The 24,118-nt window shown below is 38.9% G+C and overlaps 2 protein-coding genes across 3 annotated transcripts in view; both read left to right on the plus strand.

Moving 5' to 3' along the window:
- The first annotated feature begins 826 nt into the window (after window positions 1-826).
- On the plus strand, window positions 827-3,018 carry LOC102203296 (zona pellucida sperm-binding protein 3-like). Its single transcript, XM_005746002.1, has 8 exons — window positions 827-1,228; window positions 1,331-1,449; window positions 1,648-1,751; window positions 1,855-2,029; window positions 2,143-2,260; window positions 2,372-2,454; window positions 2,541-2,788; window positions 2,954-3,018. The coding sequence occupies exons 1-8, from the start codon at window positions 827-829 to the stop codon at window positions 3,016-3,018; spliced, it is 1,314 nt and encodes a 437-aa protein (XP_005746059.1).
- A 1,516-nt stretch (window positions 3,019-4,534) lies between these two features.
- mapk8ip2 (mitogen-activated protein kinase 8 interacting protein 2) overlaps window positions 4,535-24,118 on the plus strand; it is a 27,844-nt gene continuing 8,260 nt past the window's right edge. The window contains exons 1-5 of one of the 2 annotated variants that reach the window (XM_005745980.2): window positions 4,535-5,056; window positions 15,203-15,308; window positions 22,972-23,211; window positions 23,333-23,411; window positions 23,706-23,909. In XM_005745980.2, the coding sequence (XP_005746037.2) occupies window positions 4,992-5,056; window positions 15,203-15,308; window positions 22,972-23,211; window positions 23,333-23,411; window positions 23,706-23,909 (694 nt within the window). In that variant the 5' untranslated portion in view covers window positions 4,535-4,991. The remainder of the gene's footprint in view (window positions 5,057-15,202; window positions 15,309-22,971; window positions 23,212-23,332; window positions 23,412-23,705; window positions 23,910-24,118) is intronic. The other variant, XM_005745979.2, reaches the window with a different exon arrangement.

Raw genomic sequence — 24,118 nt, forward strand, 5'->3', positions numbered from 1 at the left:
TTGCACATGTCGAGGAGCGTGTCAGGCTACATTTCACTGTGTGTTATACTTGTATAACTATGCATGTGACAAATAAAGAACCTTGAACCTTGAACCTTGAACCAGATCTCAGTACTGACTTGAAAGTGCATGGACTGCATGGCAAAAATCCTTCTTCAATTTTTTTTCTCCAATGTCCCTTACTGGGATCCATACTTTCACATGTTCTTTAAAGGAAACTGGATTTAAATACAATAACAACAACAACTCCCACCCACCTGCCCACTGTTATTAAAAAATATATAAAGGCCTTTTGATTTTAGACTTCCCTTGTGTTAGAATGGCTCAATAACATTTTCTTTCTCATATCTCATATATCTTCTTTTATTTTGTGGTTGGTGGTTAATCTGTTATGAATTAGAGCCATATTGATCTGCAGACCTTTACATAAGGTGCTTTGGCAAAATATTGATTTTGATCTACTATGTTAAGGGCACCTAAACCAGGGTCAACATAACCTTTTGTGTCCTGTTTTTCTGCTGCATCTTTGTCACCTGTTTGAATATCTTTTCTCACTTGTTTGAAGAAACCATGATTGAAGAAGATTTGCCTGTGTGCTCCACAGTCACATTTTATGACTAAGAAACTGAAGAATCTGAATCCAGATGTATAAAAAAGTTGCTAGTTAGCAAGTGCAGTCATTTCAGTAGCTAAAATTGATGTTCATCAACCCTGAGGCCAGCTGAAGGGGAGGGAATGTAGTGGAAGTAAACAAGTTCACTGTGTTATAAAAGCAGATGGGCATTTCCAGCTCCCTTACAGCACCCAGTGAACTACCGTGGGCACCATGCTACTGAAGTGTGCCACTGTTTGCCTTGTGGCACTGGCCTTGCTTGGACTCTGTGATGCTCAGGGTGGTTTTGTGCCTGGGGTGTGGGCTCCAGACCACCAACAACAAAAACAAACATTTGAAAAACCACTCACATGGAAATACCCTGAAGATCCTAAGCCCAAGCCTAAGCCTGATGTGCCGTTCCAGCTGAGATATCCTGTTTCTGCTGCATCTGTTGCTGTTGAATGCAGGGAGGACATTGTTCGTGTGGAAGTCAAAAAGGATTTCTTTGGAGTTGGCCAGGTGATAAATTCGGCTGACCTTACCCTGGGTTCATGCGCTGTTGTCGGAGAGGATACGCCAGCTCAAGTGCTGATTTATCAAGCTCAGCTGCAGAATTGTGGGAGCACATTAAAAGTATGAAGAATAAATATTACATTATTTTGAAATTTAATTCAAGAGCTGGAAAACAGGTTTATGTATAATTTGACTTGTTTTGTATATATATATGTTTGCTAGATGACTGGAGATTCCCTCATCTACACCTTCACACTGAACTACAACCCCCAGCCTGTGGGTGATTCTCCTGTGATTAGGACCGACAAAGCAGCTGTAGTTGTTGAATGTCACTACCAAAGGTACGTAAACATTTGGGAAGATTTGTTAAGATAAAGACATCAAAACAATAGAATTATATTAGTATTTAATGTGCTCTATAGTACGACCTAAATATTTTTAGTAATCTAGAATTTACCAAATGTAATCTGGATATTTCAGTGATATATTATTCTTGCTTTAGTTTTTTGCATTCTCGTAAAACATGTCCTGTCACTTAGAAAGCACAATGTAAGCAGTCTCGCTCTTGAACCCCTCTGGGTCCCATTATCTGTGGCTAAGATGGCACAAGAGTTTCTGTACTTCACCCTGACACTCATGACTGGTGCGTTTAAGATCAGTTTCTCAGTGTGTTTAATATTGTATGCGACCTTGATTCAAAATACATACTTGTTTGAATTATAGAATTGTCATGTCTTGTTTCACAGATGACTGGAAAAATGAGAGGCCAAGCAACCAGTATTTCCTGGGTGACGAGATTAATTTTGAGGTCTCTGTCATGCAGTACCACCATGTGCAGCTCCGTGTTTATGTGGACAAATGTGTAGCTACCCTTTCAGCTGATGCATCTTCTAGCCCCAGATATGCATTCATAGAGCAAGGGTAATGTAGTTTGATGAGATTGTTGAAGTTGTTTTGTATATTAAGACCTGATTATCACAGATGCCTATGCTACTGGTTACTATGGTCATTTCACATTGTTTTCTTGTGTGCAGGTGTATGATTGATGGTAGGCTCACTGGATCTGTTTCGAGGTTCCTGGATCGCACTGCAGAGAACAAGCTTCAGTTCCAGCTTGAATCCTTCAAGTTCCAGAATGCTAACAGTGGAAAAGTATGCAATTCCAAATTTGAGTTACTAAGTGCATTGTGTTATATTTTCAACAACATTACTAATGTAGAACTATTACATAGAATAATAACATAAATTCTCTCCTGTTCTTAGCTGTACATTACCTGCAACTTGAGAGCAACATCTGTTGCCCAAGTCATTGACAGTAACCACAGAGCTTGTTCCTACATCCGTGGGTGAGTCTACCTTTGTACACATGTATCAATGATCATTAGACCAGAACTGATGTGGCGATACTGCTTACATTTCCATTTCTCCCAAGGTGGAAAGAAGCTGCTGGATATGATGGTGCTTGTGGCTCCTGTGAGTCTTTAACAGGTGGGCAAACTAGTATTGGAATTATTAGTGGCACTACTGGAGGTGGACTTGGTAATACAGGCACGGGAAATACAGGAACAGGGACTACAGGCACTGGAACTGGAAATATTGGTGGCGGAACCCCGGGTTCTACAAGCCCAATTAAACAGGTCCCTTGGTTTAGGGGGACACGGGACGTGTCTCAGCAGGAAGGTATGTGTTTTAAAAAAATATAAGTATTGCAACATTTTAGTAGAGGGAAAGTTTCATTTCAGTTGGTCCTACAAAAAGATAATTGTTTTATGCTTTCTATTTTTTAAGTAAAAAAAAAAACCCCACAATGATGCATACTGCAACAATTCTTCTTTCTTTTCTCAGTTTTGGAATGGGAAGGAGAAGTCACCTTGGGTCCCATCTCCATTGAAGAGAAGAAGATAGCTTAAAACAATTTCCTGCTATAAACACGGCCATTAAAATGAACTTCATCTGTGGTTCATGCCAGAACATATGTTAATTTCATTCTTCTTATTCATAGCTCACAACAATATAATAAGACATTGAGGAATGAAAAGGTCCTTCACTGAAACGTAACTCCTTTTACATGCCCCCTCTCTGTAATTACAAATGTTTTATATAGAGCTTGTGTATCCATGAATTGGAACTATTCACATGTAATGGAAATAAAAACGCAACTGTTTGAATTTATTGTGTAATTCACTCAGAACTTTCTTAAGCTTTGCATTGGATCTATTGTAAATTGAAACAAAAAATAAAATCTAGAAATTAAGAAACATTGAATAGATATAATAACAAATATAATGAGTTAAAAGAGCAATCAGGGGTTGAGCAAAAATGACTCAATAGCACATGTTAGACAATATAGTCACCTGTCTTGTTGTATTTCTGTCAATATGCATGCTTTTAGGGTAAAACAAACAAACAAAAAGGTAAAACAAATCAATATCAATATCATATCACTCAGAAATCATAAGTGGATGAAGGAAGAAGCCATTCACAATCAGCCCCAGGCCATATCCTCATAGTGCCTCCTGATTGGTGCCCTCAGCCTGTCATCACAGACAGCACCCAGAACTCAAACACAACCAGCAAAAACATACAAGTAGCACAGAGTAATAGAAACATGTTTGCTAAATATGAGAAATATACACCTAACAGTGAAAGAAGAAGAAGCCAATTAAAGAGGCCTAACTCTCATCTTCTCAGATGCCCTCTCAGTCAGTCAGCATCTACACCTCAAAGAGCAAAAACACAGGAAATCCGGGCTCTAATCTAGGCTCTTATTGTGCTTCCAGGTAATCCCTGTTTTCATTCAGCAGTGAGCTTTTGCTGTCACCGTGTGGTATAAATGCTAAACTTCAGTTTACCGAGAGAGAGTTTCAGCACCACATGCAGTGAACAGCTACGCGGGAGGTCTGATCATAAAGCAGTATAGCCAAACACTTCAAAGTGTGGTTTTATGGAAGTTCACTGAAACACAAATATGTTCTCTGTGTTTTATTAAACTTATTTTTATTTGGGTCACGATGGAAATCCGGTAAGTTATGGACCCGAAATTAAAATTCATATAATTACATTTAATGTGTTCACCCACACTGCAGAGGCACCAAATGACTATTTCTGGGAGACGTTACAGTATATAGGCCTTGTAAACCTTGCAATTAAAAAGCGTCCTCCAGTCCATTCTAAGGCACGGTTACAAAACGAGGACTTAGAATTGAAGTCCCTGCCTTTTCCCGGGGAATCCTCGGATCTCCCCAAGGCTGGTCCACACAGACGTTGGCACGAAAAGCACGTTTGCTTTGCCTGCAAATTTTACTCACTGTAATTTCCATCTTAACAACTTTATGGCCGCTGTTTTATCTGTTTTGCTCCGTGTGACCCTCTAGGCTCTGACTACATCCACTCAGCACAGCCTGCTCATATGGTATCAGCACTGACGTTATACCGTCTCCGCTTTACACCCCCTCCTCCTCCGTCTCTGCCTGTCTCCGCACTGCTGGCCCGTATCTGTTGTGTGTCACGGGCAGCATCACAGCGGCAGACATTTGGAGAGAAAAACACCGACTGCGGATACAAATTGCCCGCTTCATGTTTCGCAAGGACATAACCGGGGAACACAGAGATTTCCGCGTTATTGCGCGCTGCCGCTGAAGCTCTTTTTTTTGTCTTATTTGCCTTGACACCCCTCCTTATCCTGCCTGTGTGGATGGTTGACTGCAGATTTCATGGTGCTGAGCAGGCTTGTCTGATTGAAGGCTTGCGGCCAGGGGGGCATCTGTGGGGCCGCAGATAGAGAAACCTCTGTCCACTGTCCCGTCCCGTGGACTGTAATTGTGAATGGACTGCGCTCCCTCCGTGATTTTCTGCAATCGCTCTGAGTCATTTGTAGAAGAAGATGGCGGACAGGGCTGAGATGTTTTCCCTATCCACCTTCCATTCTCTCTCGCCTCCTGGATGCAGGTAAGAGCTCGTATGTAAAGTGACAGTGAGGGGTCGATGGAGGATGCGCTGGGCTGATATGAAAAAGCGCCATGCATGTCGGTCTGTGCTGCTTTGATGACTGCAGTAAAAACGCACATCCCCAGCCTAGATTGTAATAGATACTGTGAATAACCTGCTCGGCCTTCTGCTGCCTCACTGCGCGCATGTAGGTGCTGCAGCTGAACATTGCTGGTTGTTTATGTTTTTGGGAGAGACGACTTGGTGAAGAGGGAATAAAAGACTCGCGTTTTAGTAATTTCTGAAAATTGCAAAGAATGGCAAATTGTAAAACATATTGCATATGACTGATCTCTAGCTGTGGCGACAGTCACCCGCTTTGCGCATTCTCTGTGTGAGGCCCACGCCCTGTTGAGTCCAACCCAGGCAAGGGCACGTTGCTGAACAATGATTTACGGAAGTCCTACTGATATTGATGTTGTGTCAAACGCCTCTAATGTGACCTCTGCGACAATCAGTATGACAAATCAGCCCCGGTTTCTTCTTGTAGAAGCATATTTGTGGGTGGGTTACTCTTGCAGAGGCAACTTATTTCACACGTAGCGTTAAATCAGTGCTCTCTACAAGGGTGTTGTTGTTTAAAATATACAGTTTAGCTTGTTATAGTGTAATTGGCGGTAAGATGAGAAACACAGAGACATCTTGTAGTAAATTTAATGAACTGTGTGAAGAGAGTGCAGTAAACCTACTTTTGATGCTGGATGTGTATTGGTAACAATGTAACATAACAAATAATAATAATGTGTTTTAACAATGTGATCAGCATAAACAGACTTGTAAGACATCACTAACAAAGGCCAGAGTTAAGTAAACCAATTGGTACCTTTTCCGAGCTTTAGACAATAAATTTATATATATGAAATTTATATATATATATTAAAAAAAAATTAAGCTTCTTATTAAATGTAAACATTCTTAAATCATAAAATGTACAATAGATAAAAAATTCATTTTGATTTTCTCCTAATTTACATAATTTGTACATCCTGTCATGGTCCTGGATGTATTTCTTTAGTGCTATCATCAAAGAAGTTTGCAGGAATGAAAGTGTCCGGTTCACAATCCTTTGACTTCTTGATAAGTTGCAATAATGGGGGCGTCAAGGTTGTAGCTTTTCTTAGAGTGGAGACATATTTGCAATTTCAGCTATTGCAAAAAGTGCACAGCTCTAATCTGTATAGTCAATCATTTTGCATCTTTAAATTCCTGTATTCCTGCAGCATAATTTAACACAAGACTTTGGATTTGTTGATAATAGACCCCACTGGCTCTTACAGCTGATTATTTGAATTCTAACCTCATAGTTCATAAATTCATCAACAGTAAATCCTATATATTGATGTATGTACACTTCCAAAGGCCAAAGTTCTTATACTACTTGGATTATCTTTTTCCTCGAATGGTTACAAATACAAATCTGGGTGTATTTCTACTTTTCATATGATTTTCATATGTTATGATATATAACCTTCAGTGGCTGCTGTAAGGCTTTACTCTGTGTCACCAAACATAGCTGGAATAATAAAGAAAACACTGTTATTTCTAACTGGGTTGCACGACTACAACATACAGCTACTATAAAATACTAGCCCAGAGTAGCAGAGAGAAACTGGATAAACCAAGACTTTATCTGGCGTGTTTATCAGGATAACATAAGCCCTGTGCTCTAATGTGCATGAAGTAAACACATTTCATTTCAACGTGCCTGCTTCTGCCTCCAACATGGCTCATATCCTACAGAGGCAATCACATTAACAAACCAGTCCTGGTAGATTTTTTATCCACAGCATGTAGTCATGTGGGATTTCAACTGCACTGCTGGATCATGTCAAATCAATAGACCAGATCGTTTGCATGACTACCGGTGACCTGTTCAGCTCACTCAGCCAAGCTCTGACCATGGTATTAATGTTTTAAATTCACAGCACTACAGCCAAATCTAACGAATCTTAATTATATTAGAGGAATCATGTGAGGAGTAGTTTATTGCATTACTCCTTTGTGGAGGCTAATTGGTTTGTTTCTGTTGTTTTCAGGTAGTTTTTTTATACATTCGAGAGGGAACAAGTGGTTTGTGTTTATTTTTGGTTGGCTCTTCACTTTTTGATTATGAAATATCAGTAAGTAGGGATGTAGAAAGAGTATTTCTGTAAATGTCTGTGCGTTTGATTGTGTCACAGCTTTTGTGTATGTGTGTGTGTGTGTGTTGTCTCTTTCTCTGTGCATCTGTGTGTGACAGATTCATGAGTGAAGCCACCAGTTGTGTGATGGTGTGGTCTGGTAATCTGCCTTACATAACCCTAACACTGTTTCCAGTAGGCAACAAAATCCACGAGAGGCAGCACCTCTCTCCCTGGAGCACCAGAAAATTTTTACAGGTTACAATTTCCCCTTTGTGGATGGAAAACGTCCTCAGCTGGAAATCTAAACTTTAAAAGAAGCATATGAATATGCTTCAGTGAGCAATTGATGAGAGATTTTAATTAATTTCTGCTAATAAGAGAAAACATGGTAGCACTTTCTTCCAGGCACAGAGAGCTTTATACCTTATATATACCTTATATACGAGTATAAAGCTCATATATAGGAGTAGAACTTCATGGTGATTAAACTTATCCAAAGCATCATCTTACAGTAATGTACATAGAAGCTGTTCCACTGAGCTGTGCTTTGTTTCTTCATCATAAATATTCCCTGCAGTGGATGAAGGCTGTTTTGGATTATTACAATGCAAAGCCTTGTCCAATGCCGGGAACCCACACCTTGAAGTTCATTGATCACATTTTGCCCAAGGGTTTGGTCGGTCTTTCTTAGACTTGCTGAGGCAGCAGTCGTACTGTGCGCAGTCATTTGTTTGTTTTTAGTTCATGAGCGTGAACTGCTCTGTTTCCAGGTGTGCTACCTTTTTAAGGATGCCATATTTTTAGGCTCCAAATTTATCAAAGGTCCTATTGACTCATTATCTTTTTTGACCTTATTCACATAATACACAAGTAAATCTACACAAAGCGGAGCCTTGGTTATTTGAATGCCATTCTTATTTTTGTTCTTATTTCATCCCTGTATATAACACATTTGCGAATCACAAGTTTGGGAAAATTAATTACATTTGTTTGTCTCTAAACAAAACCTAAAACAACTGTTATTTTTTCATTGCTAATTTTGGGAACAAAGATACAAACAGTGTATTTTTCACGGCCTAGAATTTAACCAGTAATAGAAATAGTGATTTGCTTCAACCTCTAGTTTAATATATAGAAGTTTTATGAACATTTCGTGAACATGACTATTTTATGAAGTATGCAACCCCACCTCTCCACCCCCATGAATCCCATGTTTTCCTGTTAATGTTCTACTTTTGCCTTCCAACTCTTTGAAGTCATTTGGAGAAAAACAGAGGGGGAGGGGGTAATGGTGGGTATGGTTACCATGGCGTAAGAGGCTTAAATCAAATACAAATGCATTTTAGCTTAAGCGTTCCATCCTCACTCTTTTTGCAGATTTTAGCTTCAGTCTCTTTCCCACTGTCTTACATTTTCTGTGCAACTATCACTTGCCATGCCTTCACCTGTCAGTCTTTGCAGCTTGCTATTTTTTTTCATTTAACAGCAACAAAATAATGAGTCATATTTACACATTTTCCTCGCGTCTAATGGCTTCATTAATCCAAATCCAGACCAATCTGCATGAGATCATGTGCTCACAGCAAGATGATGTATCATCAGTGCCTTTGACTCAAACATGGCATGATCTTTGCAGCTGAGGAAGACATCACAGAGTCCTTCGTTAGGATAAATGTGTGACTTGTGCGCGTGTGTGCGTGCAAGCTTGAGTATTTGTGTGTGGGGGAGGGGCATGCATGCATGTGTTTGTCTCTCTAATGGTGGCTGAAAAACCTGGAAAATTATCTTGCTAATGAGTCACTACCAACTACAGCATGTCCTTGGCTTTTAAAGATGATGTCACTGTGAAGCAGGTGTTCATGGTTAAAAGGCAGCTTAATCACGCCACCACTTCAACCCCCACCCCCGCCACCATTACCACTGCCACCACACCCACATCTGTATCTACTCTAATATTGTTATCAGAGTGTCATCAGACTTCCTCTCAAGCTTCTATTTTTGTCCAATTTCATTCTTGGATTGTGAGCGTATACTGATATATATTTGCATATTTCCTGGCATGTAGCCTACTAAATATTCATTCAGTGTGATTAGGGTTATTTAAAAATAACTAAATACCATCTGATAGTAAAGGGTAAGTGAATTGTCAAAACACTACCACCCCATTTCATCCATTAACGAAGATATTCATGCAGCAGATATATTGATGGGCGTATCCGGAAGATTTGGGGGTTCAGTGTTCTGGCCAAGGAGACACAGCCTCCCCGTAATCTAAATTAGGACTGCCCCCAAACATTTACATCCGTAATACATTTTCAGAAAAGCTTTATTGCATGTTTGAAAGAGTGTAGAGGCTAATTCTAAAATAAATTACAGAAGTATTAAAAGTCGAAGTCAGTCTGATAACCATGCAATCTTTCATTTTTCACAAGACAAAGGAAGCTTTGAATGTGTGGATGTGGAGACATTAAATACAAAGATGACAGTTCGCAGCTTTGAGAAATTCCGTTCTGGACATGACGGTGTCAGAGATGATGGAAAATAACTGTTAAAACAAATGCGGGCTGGAGCAATTAACTGAACTGAAGCTAAATCTCACAACACAGAGATGAGATGGGAGGAAAACCTTTATGTGGCAGTCAATCTGGGTGTGCCATTGCAGCAGCATGACCAGCGTCGGCAATGGTAATTTTTTGCTGACTTGAGTTTTGGGAGGTAGGATTCTCATCTTGCTCTGAATGTCACAATGCTGAATATCTGGGGATGGATCAGATGTTGGAGACTGGTATTGTATATAGATGATTCTTGCTATGTAGCCCTGAAGCCTCAGCTTGAAGTCCTAACTATTAAGACAAACAACTGACATCAAGCGTAGTAATCGATAAACCACGCAATGTGACAGACACTGCCCGCTCGCTAAGACACTGTAAGCAGTAGTGTCAGCACTGCAGTGGTATGGCTCAGCTTACAATCTCATATGTATCCTCAAAATATAAAGCTATTTAATACAAAATGCTTTAGAAAAAGACAAAATTGTGTCTGTGTTTGGTCTTTTCTTCATCTGAGTGGAGGAGACATGAGGTCACATTTTACTGTGCAAACTGATAAGCACACCAAGAAAATGGCACCGGGTAACATAGTGGATTAGGTAGCAGCAGAGGAGACAAGGAATAAGAGACTGTGAAATCTATTACAGAGATGTGTCCTGAGACAATGGAAGAAAATGAACATTTGTGGTGCTTGGCATTAAAATGTTTTTAAAATCTGTATTTATATATGCTTGTGAAAGCAAAGCAAAGATTTTAATTTCTCTTCGTCCTTTTCTTCCTTTGTATTCACCGTTTCTTCGTTGATACAGCGTTTTCATCTTACTCCTTGTCTGCCTTAGCATCTTATATCATTGGTTCATCTGTTGTGTCCATCAGTTTCACTAAAATGTCACCTAAAAAACAAACATGGGACTTTCTCCTTGTATGCTGGTGGTGACTTGCTTGCATACAGCTTCACAGATGCTGTGTGTTTCTTTTCCCATTGTGAACTCCACACCCACAAACACCTACGCTTGCAAACACAGGTTCCCTGGAGAGCTCATTAATGAGCTCCTTTCTGACGTTTGGTTGCTTATAGTACTTATTGTACATATAGTACTTATTTTTCTATTTTTGTTTAACCTTTATTTATACAGGTAATCCCACTGAGACTCAGTGTCTCTCTAACCCTAACCCTACCTGTTTCAGACAAGTAGAATTAATAGATTTGTAATAGAATTACAAAATCGAAAGAATAAAATAGCAAAAACTGTCTAATGTTGAAACAATAGACACTTTTATTTGATGAGGACAGATGATGACAGTCATGTCACAACAACAGATCAGTCTGACTGATACTGTGATGAAAATGTATAATTTTGTGCAAAATGAGCTTTTGCCTCACAAGTTCAGTCCAGTTGTTACATTTCACTTTCACAAATTTTAGGCTAAATAAAAGTAGTTTTTCCCACACAGACACGTGTGTTCTGTAAATGACAGCATTATCACGATACTAATTCATTTCACTCAAAAATGAAAAGTGATGATAGATACACTGTGCAGCATGACAAGTGGCAACACTGTTGATTTATTAATTGCTCTTTTACGTTTTGTGGAAGATGAGTGTGTTCCCTAGCCTACAGATAAATGCCCACCCCCAATCAAAGTCTCATCCTTGCACAAAATCTAAGTCTGACTTGTATAGCAACATTTTTTCTGACAATTTTATCAAACAATAGTCCAATATGCTTGCTTGCAACAGTTCTAGAGAAAATGTAAGATGTAAACAAGGTTTTTGAGCAGATACAAAGTTAACATCAGATTTATGTTCAGCTCAGATCTCACTATTGACATTTAGACAACTATAGCAAAACCAACTCGGCTGTTGGTCCAGCCGTACTAGATTGAATATTACTCTCTGAGGAGCACATCTCCGAAGGTCCGCAGGGGTTGGCCATTAGGAGAGGGCTGGTAAGTGGGGGTCATACTGACAGAGCAGTACTGGCATCCATTTTGGTTCTGCTGGAGGTGCAGACAGGAGATTCGATTGCTCATATTAGCAGTAAAAAGTTGAAAAATAAACAAAAACATTGGACATTCTTACAGGCATGGGTGGGCATGCTTTCATTTGCTTTTCATTTACTTGAATTACGTAAGCAAGAGGAGGCAGCACTAATAAAAAAGCGCAGGGTTGGCAAATTGTTGCACTCTGAAGAGAGAGTGTTTGTCTGTTCAAGTTTCCTGCCTATCCATACTAATTTTATTGGGCTCCATGACACTGCATGATGTAATTCACACCTGGTTTGGGGCAGTCAGCATGGCCTGGCAGCTCTGTGAGCACCAGCCAGTGTTTATCAGGAATCTGCATGCAAAAAGATGGTTTTTGTGTCATATTTGGATTCATCACTAATTTATTTTAAAGAAAAACAAAGTCTGAACAAAATGTTGAACCCTTGGACACCAATCTGCCAGTAGGTCTCAGAGGTGGCAGGAGTCCAGCAGATGATGCTGACTACTGGTACAAGCTACTGTCTATTCTCTGAAAGAGAGCACACTACTCAGCTGTTCTCGTCTGAACCACAAATCAAACCACTGCTTAGCTGCTATCTGTCTGTATAACAAAATTAGTTCAGTGCCGCTAAAGCGCAGTAGCAATGTAAAGTAATGTAGCTGAGGCGGGATATAGCACAAATGTTTATGTTATCAAAGTTGTACCTAGACAAGAAGAAACAAAAGATTTTGCTACTCAGCAGGTTTTGAGTAATCATGTTGTCCATGAGAGGGGTCCGTCTTCCAGCTGAGATGGAAAGATTGGGATAGTCCGAGAATGCGGTCAAAAAAATCTCATTCGATTAATCTCTGCTCAAACAAGATCAGATCACCTGGTTAGTGATTACGATACCACCAACCTACAGAATTCAAAATTACCTTCTACAATGAACAAATTATAGAACAGCCTCACACATGTTTGTACTGTTAAAATATAATATTGTGGTTTGGGTTTGACTCACGTTAACAGTGTCACATCTGAAGACTCCACCGAGGCTTCGGGTTTCATAGGGTAGGTAGAAATACAGATATTTTGCAGTGGCGGTTGAGGACTGCTGGGGATCTAATTTTCTACGTGTGTCTCTAATTGACATACATCTGGAATACATCTGGAGTTTATGTCTCTATGCATTGGAGAGTTTTTTGGGTTTCACTTGATTTTTAGAAGGTGAATTTTAATCAACTCCAACACTGATGCTTTGCAAAGAACATAAATGCCTGGAATTGCACTGAAAATCTAAATCCCACGTATGGACCATATGTAATCAATGGAAACCAGATGACCAACTGCCACCTTTGCTCTCGTAGGCTATATCAGCTTTAAGTCTTCCATAGGAGATTTTTACAACTAAATGTGTTCTGACAAAGTGACTGATGAAGGATGTGGCAGAGTAAAGCGTGTACTCACTGCAAGCCTGAGTGTTACAGCAGACTAAGTCCACCCACAGGTTGGCAGAGCTGGTGTCAAACAGCACCTCAAAGGACTTTGGGGGGTGTGCCAATGTTGATGTCTCCATAGTAGGTAGTCTAGGCAACATAATAATTGACAGTAGAACAGAATATAGCAAGTTAGCTAGTTACTGCTCGACGGTTGTGTGTCGTGCATAAGAATTGATTTCCTTACATCAGCGTAGTTATTGATGCACATATCTTGGTAAGGCAGCTCATCTTCTATCACTGGCGTTGAAGCTCTTTGAGTTATAGCTATGGGTTCTTTTTTTCAGATCAAATGATAGCAGTTTCCTTACTTAACCGTTCCTTCGGCAAGCACCACCCACACTAGGACAACAACAAGACACTTGTGATCCCTCCGTGGTACACAACGTTTCTTAATGGCTACAACTCACTTTGGAGCTGTACTGGTGCATTACCACACCAGTGTAATTGTCAAAAATGAAGCCATGTCAGTTCAGATAGGGTCACCTACTTAAAACAAACTTTATGCATAACTTCAGCATGTAATAGGTCTTCAGTACACACCACTTTTTGTGATAACATTTTAGAAACAAAGTCAAAAGCTTTATTATGAAGCACATTATAAATTTGTTTGGGATATCTTACTGGACACATGGAATTTCTGCACTTTCAGCAAAATGCTTCCTCTAATTGTTTTCAGATTATGCTTTTGCTTGTTCAGCATCATATCAAGTGAAAAAAATATGCTCTTGCTCATGTCGCGTCTCTAGCAAACAAAACGACAGAAAGAAACCTATGATTATTAATTTATTTCAAGCATTTTGCTAATAGGAGCTCTCCGTACTGTTGGGACTCTTCAAGGACCACTTTAGTACCATTTTATCTGATTAAATTTACATATCAGCACCATGGTTACACTAGTTTTTGTGCAGCTGTAGTTTTCCAATAATGAAAAATAAATGTATTATGTCTGAACCTCTGTATCAACAGTACTTTAAACAGCTTTACCAAAAGCTTTTGTCATTCACCTTATCCTAATTATGATAGTAATATTTGTCTACCATAATAAAAATATGTTAAGAAAACTCATTTAGGATAATCGTATTTTACTACAAACTGATTTTTCTAACATTTAGCCCATCGTTCAAATTCCTCTCCTGTTAAAAAACCCAATAACCCTTTTTAAGTCATTACACATTCAAGCTGGCAAGCAGTAAGGGGAAGCCCTGATTGCATTAACTTTTTCATGACCCCTTTTGTATTACTGTGCATCAGCCTGTCCTCTTTCAGAACCACAGACCCAATGACATTGTGTACTTTGGACCCCTATATGATTATATGATGCAAGCTCACATTCATACGTAATATGTAGAGCGTCCTTATCTTTGCAGGAAAGCTGCAATGCAGCATTTCCTTCAACACACTGCAAGCCAGCTGCTGTAGAACTGGAAACCTGCTGTAACTAATAGAGTAAAGACGGCATAGGGTCTGCTCAAGAAAACTTGGAAAGCCATGGCTCATTACAGAGATACACTTCCCTGCTGTAAATGAAAGTTTAGAAATCTTGGTGTAAGAGATAGCAGCGAGTAACACTTCTGAGTCTTTCTGAGGCATTCAAAGCTCACATTTTTTACAATCATTCCCAGCTAACAGAATTTAAAATATTGACACTGAATTTGGGTGTTTTAGGTGCTGCCACTGTCACTCACTTGATTCAGTGAATGCGCCAGACCTTGTTAGTATGAGATATTATATAATTAGAGATGATAGCGGGTGTTTGTGTGGTTGCTTTTGTTCAGCATATGAGCTTGAGATGCAGACAGAGCCTGACAGCCTATGAGTTAGAGCAGGTTTCCCCTTGATCAGTGTGTGAGCATGAATCAAAAAGAAATTCCCTTTTGGACCGTTCACTGATGGAAAAGACATATTGCAGGTATCAGTATTCTTTTTCAGAACTTGCAGTGAATATACCCTCTCTTGTGTATTCCCAGGCCAGCCCACGACATCAGCCTGGAGGAGTTTGATGATGAAGATCTCTCTGAAATCACAGATGACTGTGGGATTGGACTCAACTATGATTCTGACCCATATGAGAAGGTGAGATTCTTTTGTTTTCTCTTTTTTAATAGTGTGTTCTATTTTCTCTGAAGACATTTAAGGATATGTTTCATTTGCTGTGCTTCGTGACACAGAAATAATTCTTCAGATTGCCACATGTGGCTGGAATAAACATGTTTACAGTCTGTTAAAAAAGACGTTTTTGGTCATCAGTGTTAGTGGTGTTGATGCCTTTTGGAGCATTTTTACATTTATTTTTATTATCTGCTAAATAAAATGTTTTATAGTGTCATAAAGGACATCAAACAGGTATTTTACTAGTCACTTGGAAATAATTAACTGTTATTTCCATGCGTGTCAATGACTGGTTCACGGTCAATGAATCATGCTAACAAAACAGCATTAGCTGATAACTTCACCCTATTCTCTAAATATGGTCATGTTAGCTTACAAAGCCAATAAACAGTGAGCGATATCACTGTTGATATATCCACTTTTGCATATACAAGTTAAGCAGAGCAAGTCTTATCCCTTTTTTCAAATGGCCATTTTAGGACATTCAAGGAAAGTTATGTGCATGTACATATGTGCTAGATCTGCAAAATAATTAATGTAATGAAATATTACATGAAGAGACAATTAGAGACTGTTTATCCTAGTTGATTAATGCTAACATGAAGCTGAGAGCAGCAGAAAAATGACATGACAAAAATATAATTTTATGAGAATCAAGGGTGGAAACTGACTTCGTTTGTATAGGGATTAAATGTTCAGAACAGCTTATTTGGATCTGTTATTTAAGCATCTCTGTACCTTCAGAATTGTATGTAAAGGAAGCCTTCCTCACCAGAATTGCAGTCGTTACAGTAATGCCCTTATGCCTTAGATAGCTATAATACACAAGGAAGAAAATGATAGCTCCAACAGCTTTGTTTCACTAGAAGAGTGAGTCACTCTCTACATTCTGCACTTATCGTCAAACAAATTGCATACATACTGGTTCTGAACTACTTTCATATAATAGAAATTCAAAGCAGGGGTTCCCATAAGGATCACATTCAAGCAACTGCACTGAAGTATAAGCAAATAATTGAGTCATTAGCTGTATCATCCGACATGTCAGAATGGCTTAGGCTTTAATTACATCATTTCTAAGAACTAATCTTATACCACCAGCCTCTATATTTTCCTCTGTCCATCCTGTGGGATATAAATGTTTTATGCTGGTGGCGTTGAGCCATGGCTGCAGCAGAGGGTGGGTGACCCAGTGCAGTTTGCTGCTATGCAGAGACAACCTCCTTTCCTCTGTCTTTTCCTCCCTCCCAAGTGTCTTTCCCTCCCTCCCTACGCAGTGTTGCTTAGAGACGGAGCTCACATTCTCTCCTCATTCTCTGCCCCTTTTCCCCTTAAAGCCTCCCTCTCTTTATTTTCTTTCTTCCCTGCCGAGGTGCCTGGGAATGAGGATTTAGCTCCGGGATGGGTGGTTTTGAGGGTTAAGCTCCTGGCATAAATCTGTGCTAGATTTTGCTCTTTCTACTTTAATCCACCAACAAAACACATTATGTGAAGAGTTGGCAAAGCTGTTCTGTAAGAGAGGTGTCTTTGCATAACATCTAAGAAGACCTCCAGAGAAGGAGACTTCAGAGAGTGGATTTTACTCAAAGATGTCATAGATACACACACGCACGCGCATTCACACATGCACACACAAAGGTTTGTTTACTTGGTGCCACTCACCTCCAGGTCTTTACCTGGCAGTCTTTACTGTAAGGTAAAGACCCTACAGTATTCGGGAGAAAACCTCAACAGCCAAGCAATCCCACATGAAAAAGCACTTTGCAACATGGAAAAAAGACCCCTCAATTTTAACAGGAGGAAACCTCTATCAGAATTCTTTAACAGGGAGCCAATGAAGATAAGCCAGTATGGGAAAAATGTGATGTTGCTTTCTTGTCCCTGCTGCTGCTCTCACTGCAGCATTTTAAATTAACTGGAAGCTCTTTAGGTTAACTTTTAGGACAATCCAATGATGATCAATTTAGTAGTCCAGCATAGACGGGATGAAATCCATAAACTAGTTTTGAATTTCAATTTTAGAAATGTTGGAAATTATAAAGAGAAAGCAGTCCTACATAACGTTTTATATGGGCATTGAAGGACATATCCTGGTTAAAAATGACTCCCAAGTTCCTCACAATGTTACTTTAGGCCAAGGTAATGCCATCCAGAGTAAGTATCTGGTTAGACACAATGCTGATTGTCCTGATTTTTAGGGCCAAATATAATAAGTTCAGTTTTATTTAAATTTAGGAGAAGAAAATTACAGGACATCCAGGCCTTTATTTCTTTTCTATAGTTTAAGCAACTAATTTATGTCATCTGGCTCTCATTGTTAAATATAACTGGGTAACATCTGTATGCAGTATTTTCTAGTAATATTAGATAATTAAGCAAGCATAATGAAAAAGGTATTGATCCCAGTACAGAACCCTGTGGAACCCCATGGCTAACTTTCATGTGTGAAGAACACTCCCCATTTCCATGAACAAATTGGAATCTATGAGATAGATGCAATCCAAACCATTGCAGTGCATTTCCTTTAATACCAACAGTGTGTTCTAGTCCCAGTATTAAAATATTAGATATGACCACAAGTACTGAATCCTACACTGAGGTCTAACAGGACATGTATGGAGATGTGTTCACTGTCAGAAGCCATGAGAAGATCATTTATAACCTTCTCTAGTGCTGCTTCTGTGCTATGGTGAACCCTAAATCCAAGGTGAAAATCTTCATTCTTCTGTAGATGATCACGACTTAGTAGTATTGAAGCTACTGTACTTACTGATATGTATTCATGAAGTCATTACTAGATAAACCCAAAGAAGTTGATTCTATTCATCTGGACGTAGCGTTTTTAGTGGGAAAAACATTTCGTCTGCTACACGTCAGGACAATATGCGATAATGATTAAAACTGCTCATTTACAGTTTAAGAAAAGACAATTGAGTATAATAATAAACAAATAAATAAAATAGAGGCGGTTATTTTTATCTACATTAATGTTAAAATCTCCTATATTAACAATTTTTTTTGATCTGTGCACTAAATCAGATAAAAAGTCTGAGAAATCTGATACAAACTCTGAATAAGGGCCAGTTGGACGATAGATAACAGCTACAATTGATCTTTTTTTGCGTGTTTTCCAAAGCAGTGCTAATAGTTTTCAAATGAATAATAAGTGTCTGGGTCTTTGGTTTATTGTTAGGCTACAACAAAGTCTGCTGCCATTCCTCCACCTCGGCCTGTGCTTTGAGGATTCTGACAGTATGACTTTTGGTTGTGCTGACTCATTTAAATTAACGTATTCATCCTGGTGTAATCAGGTTTTCGGAAGGTGGTGTAGGTATTTAATAATTTACTACCATGAACTTAGAAGAGAGAGAGACCTAATGTTTAACAGTTTAACAGTTTAACACATTTTACATTTGGTACAGTTGAAACAATATTTTGTTTTCTTTGTAATTTTTTCAGCTTTAAAATATTTTCAGCTGGTATTTTGTTTATGGAGGTCACAATGAGGTCATGACATTCTGTTGGAATAATAATTATATTCTCTGTTAAGTTAAGCTGCTGAGTGTGTGGGTCGATTGTAAGTACGTGATAATTACATTTGGGAGTATACCTAAAAATGGTTTGGATCTTGAGGACATCAGATGCAAAACAGCAGAAGCCCTGACTGCTCAGTTCACAAACAAGAAAGCACAGGCCAGAGACAGTGTCGGTCCTCGTTATGTTACATCACTGCCCAAAGGAAGTAATCTTGCTGACATAGGATAGATTGGACACACACCCAATTGCCCTTTGAGTGTTTGTGTATGTGTAGATAACAAAAAAAAGAAGGGCAAGAGAGAGAATTTCATGCACATCGTGCTTCACATGGTGTTTGATTCTGCCTGCATCAGTAGGGTGTATGACAGTTTGGCAGCTCCTCATCAGCAGAAACATCAGTCTCTTCCTCATGCACCACACTGTGCTGATGAAGAAAGAAGCTTTTGGTTTTGATGTCAGCACGATTTGCTCATATTGGGCAGCACGTCTTTGATGTTTAGGACGAACAACCAATCTGAACAGTGAGATTATCCTGCGGCCCCAATCCCCCACTCTGATTAATTCTAATTTGCTATGGTGTTCAAGTCTTAATCTGCAGAACACTTTGAGTTTGTGGTAGGCACACACACACACGTGACCAAATCAACGAGACACATGTAATTTCTGATCGAGGAAGCAGTTATTCGCAACCAGATGTCAAAATTCTACAGCGCTTTTGGCCCTAGTTGTCTGTTTCCACAATCTTTAATGTCACTATTGGTTCACTTTGATGGTATTCTTTCAAGCTTTCAAACAAGAGCGACCACAATCCCAAGCCTTTTATTTGTGTATCACCCAAACAAACACACAACTCTTTTCTGCCTCGCGTTGTTCCTGACTCTTGACTTTCTGTCCTTCTAATAGCATCTCTGCCTCTCCAGAGCCCCTGATTGAATGGCATGAGCACATGCATAATTCAGTATGTGACAGAGCAGGGGTGCCTGTGTCTCAGCTGTGATGCAACTCTGATTTTAAAATGTGGAAATATAAATGATACACTGAAAGATGGAGTCCATCATGTGTCATACACTTTTACATGCACCCACATACAGACAGATAAAATTAGATAGACAGACAGACAGCCTGTACATACTTATAGTTATAGCATATTCATTGCATACCTTCATACCGTGTACATTGTAACATACCCATAATAGACCCATATTTTGTACCCTTATACCTATAACAGACCCATTTCTGTAATATATCTATATTATGGCTAAAGCACTTTCTGGATGGATGCAAACTGTATTTCGTTGCCTTGTACTCGTGACATGTGCAATGACAATAAAGTTGAATTCTATTCTATTCTATTCTAGATAGGAGAAATGGCTTTTTTCTATACTTTTACAGTTGTGCCTGTGGAAAAGAAATGTCTTTTTATACTTTAAAGGAATGTATAGATGAAAAGAGACACTTCTAAATACATAATTCATCCCAAAACCAAATGAAAATTTATTCTGGGCAAAGAATAAAGGTTCAGCATGCCCTAAACATTTAGGGAGCTAGAGTTAATTATCTTAGATTTGTATCAGATACATGCCTTCTATAGGTTGCTGATGACCTCTTAATTTTCCACACCTCTATAATGGCGACTCTATAATGATAACTTTCTCTTATAGTTTCTGCTGTCATTAGTCATGATAGTGCACAGCTCCATGAAACCCAAAGCTTCCTTTCACTCCACTGGGGAATTAGTTTAAAATGGAGCTGCCATCTTACTGATCTTCTGATATGCAGCACCAGCAGAATCAGTAAATAGAGTTAGCCATGCTGAACAAGGCTCTCGTCTCTTAATTAGAGATCAAAAAGCTTATTTTCTCCAACTATTTTTTTTGTAACCGCTATGTTTCTTTGGTAACTGCTATGTAAGAACAGAGCTGTTTAACATGACTATGAATGAGGGCATGCTTGCTCAAGTCTGCTGAGTGACAGGGGAGGGACAGTCAAAGGGTGAGTGGGGATGGCCTTGGGAACTGAAGACCATGGAGATTGAATGCCGCCAACGTACAACTCTTATTTATAGTTTTTCTTTTTTTCTCTACCTGCCTGTCTGTCAGGTGGCCTTGTCTCCTGACAGCAGGAAGTATTTTCCCTGGCAGATGTGACATTTTCACAGCTCACTGATGAATCTGTAGATTTTTACACACTCATGGAGTTATAGGTCACATATCCTCAGTGATGGATAGTAATGGTTCAGTGTTTGCTGCAAACATTTGATTGCATCTTAATAGATCATTCATGCAAAAATAGATATGTTAATTAGATGTTGATATGCAATATCACGTGTACTTGATGGGTATAGACTGAGTGTGCGTTTCAGTCGCTGTGGCACAAAGTGGCTGCATCCAGCATCAGCAGAACTGTAAGCGGTAGATGGATGAGAGAGTGAGCTTTGATTCCTCCATTAAACAGACTGCACTGAGAGGTGGAGAAACTGCTGTGCTGTCCAAAATAAACAAGCAGGCAAATCAATCCTTGGAACTCCATTATAAAATTCAAAGCAGGGGAGAGATGATTAAAACAAAACAAAAAAACCCCAAAAAAAACACCCACAAATATTTGGTGGAGTGATCATGCTCTTTTTTAAAAACTTGCATGAGTGTTGGTTTTTTTACTCAGTTGTTCTAGTTCCTTAGGGAAATATTTTGTAGAGATGATTGTAGTTGAGCAGCCTCGAGTCCTACTTGAGGCATTTATATTATTTAAAAAATACTTAAAATATGTTAAAATGTATGTTCATACGACAGCCCTTCGAGAATTAGTCTCATAGTTTAGTAGTTAAGCCTGTATTATTACCTTTGCTCCATCAGTACATATTGAAACGTATAGCAAAACACACAAGCAGGCCAATGAATGTGTAGCCTATGAAACCTGAAAGTCATTTACTACATTGGTTTCCGGTAAACTAGCTGAAACCTGAGACGCGTCTGATTGATCCACTTTCATGTCAGCGGCCCCCACCCCTCCTTATCCTTAATCATTGCATTACGTCTCCCCTTTGTTCTTTGAGCAGTTCATCGACTTTACTGGTCTGCTGTTTGACTTTCTGAAAATGTTTTGCATTGTGACTTTGTACAGTTGTGGTCAAATGTTTATCATGTGCCTTAATGTCATTAATTTTAGGCTTTTAGTGATTTATTTGAGCTGTTCCTTTTCCAGGGTGGAATAACTGTGCAGAATATGTCTTTAATGACTTAGAAAAAAGAATTGTGTGAAAAAATTTGAATTTATTTTTGAAAAAAGTATAAAAAGTGTACATACACACCCACTATATGGTTAAATATCTCAGTAGCCATCAATAATCTTCTGGAATGCTGTAGAATCATCTGTTCACACAGGAAAAAGAAATCAAAGAAAATCATTAAAAGCATTTATGCAAAAACTGGTCTGAAGACTCAAAAATAAGATTGAAACATACTGTAAAGCTTATCTGTTGTGCTCCTTTACAGCTCTAGCACATTTATATTCTCTTTGTTTCAAATCACCCCATTAGACAAACCCTTAATCCAGGTCTAAAATAATTATTTTGAGTTCTCATCATTAAAAAAAACAAACTTATATTCTAAAAGGTAAGCCCAACAATGTCAGCTGCCATTTCAACTTTGGATTATGAGTGAAGATTTAGCCTTAATTATGGACTTTTTTTTTTGCATGCTTTGCAAGCTATAGTTTTTATGTATACAAAACTGTAATAATTCCTTATAAAATGATTTTTCTTTGTTGTATTATTATATTTTAAAAAATCATAAAATACTCTATAATGTTTTTAAAAAATGCTGTACAAAACATTGTTGAGAGCCACACTTAACTTCTTTGGTTTATGTACAAACACACATTCATGTATTCATGAGTGTGCATGGGAGCTGATCACTGCTGGTGTTGGTATATGTTTAGTTCTCTTTCCTTGATATTGCTCCTCTAATTTTACTGATTTCTCAGACAGGCCTGTTCGCCTCCTTGTTTCTTTTCTGTTGTCAGAACAGCTGATGCTTTAATAATATCGCTGATAATAAAGATGTGGATCACTCTCTCTCTCTGTGTGTCTCAGGACTCCCTTATTCTGGAGAAGAATGACATACACCACCCAGTCTGCTCCTTTCAGGACGACTTTCAAGAGTTTGAGATGATTGATGATGAAGATGAAGATGAAGAGGAGGAAGAGGAAGAGGATGAAGAGGTTGATCCTGATGCACCTCCCTCCCCCTCAGCCTCCCCTCCTCCTTCTCCTACTCTTGGCACCATAAAGAGCAGACCCACCACACTGAACCTAACCACTGCTGTGTCGCAGGTAAGCATACTGAGGCTCTGATTCCAAACACATTACATCAACAAACTGTTTGACATGTGTTTTGAAATAGTTGTTTGCAATTTATCACTAACAATAGTCTTTGTCTCTCTGCCATCTTTAGGATTCACTGAACAACAATAGCAGTCTATCCCCAAAGAAAGGAAGCTGGCAGGACTCTTTGCGCAACCCAGCCTCACAGGGTTAGAACATCATTAGTTATTTATTTGAAAAAAAATGCTGTGACTTTATACTGTATGTTTTCTTCTATATTTTTATTTGGCTTTCTATTTCACAAAACAAATATATTCTTTGTATAAGCTTTAAAACGTATAACTAATATTAAATAATAGGCTAATCTATTAATCCTATAGAAAGACCATCCTACTGGATTTTAATGCTATTTTTGTTTAGTAATTGTTCCACATGATAATTCTATTCAGATACTATTATGAACTGTATAACACACAGGGGATAAAAATCTATTGTACCTCCAGGTCGTCTGTCTCCAACCCACTCATGTCTGGAGGATGGTAGCCATGTGACAGGCCAGTGCCCAGCCTCTCCAATATCCCAGGTCCCAGGATCCCAGAGCAAAGGTACTCCACTAAATCAGACAGGGGAGGGCGGAAACCCCCAGTCTCCTCATAGGCCCCTCCTCTGCGACATGGAGGGCAACAGGCGAGAGAGGCCCGAATACGGTAACAAGAAGGCCAGCTCAGCAAGCTTGGATCATCTCATTGATCACTGCTATTTAGTGCTGTATTGTGATGTGAATTTGACTTCAGTGATGCACAAGAGCAGCAAAAATCTCGTATGCTGATTCTCATGAACCAAGTCATATTTTTTTAATACTTAAAATAAATAAATAAAATATATCTATCTATCTATATATATATATATATATCTA

The sequence above is a fragment of the Pundamilia nyererei genome, unplaced genomic scaffold, assembly GCF_000239375.1.
Source record: "Pundamilia nyererei isolate P.nyererei 1_Seehausen unplaced genomic scaffold, PunNye1.0 scaffold00170, whole genome shotgun sequence".
NCBI lineage: Eukaryota > Metazoa > Chordata > Actinopteri > Cichliformes > Cichlidae > Pundamilia > Pundamilia nyererei.

Coding starts and splice junctions, on each gene's coding strand:
- LOC102203296 (XM_005746002.1), top strand. CDS start 827: ATGCTACTGAAGTGTGCCACTGTTTGCCTTGTGGCACTGGCCTTGCTT. Junction 1,450..1,647: donor GTTGAATGTCACTACCAAAG/GTACGTAAACAT, acceptor CCTGTCACTTAG/AAAGCACAATGTAAGCAGTC. Junction 2,789..2,953: donor GGACGTGTCTCAGCAGGAAG/GTATGTGTTTTA, acceptor TTCTTTTCTCAG/TTTTGGAATGGGAAGGAGAA.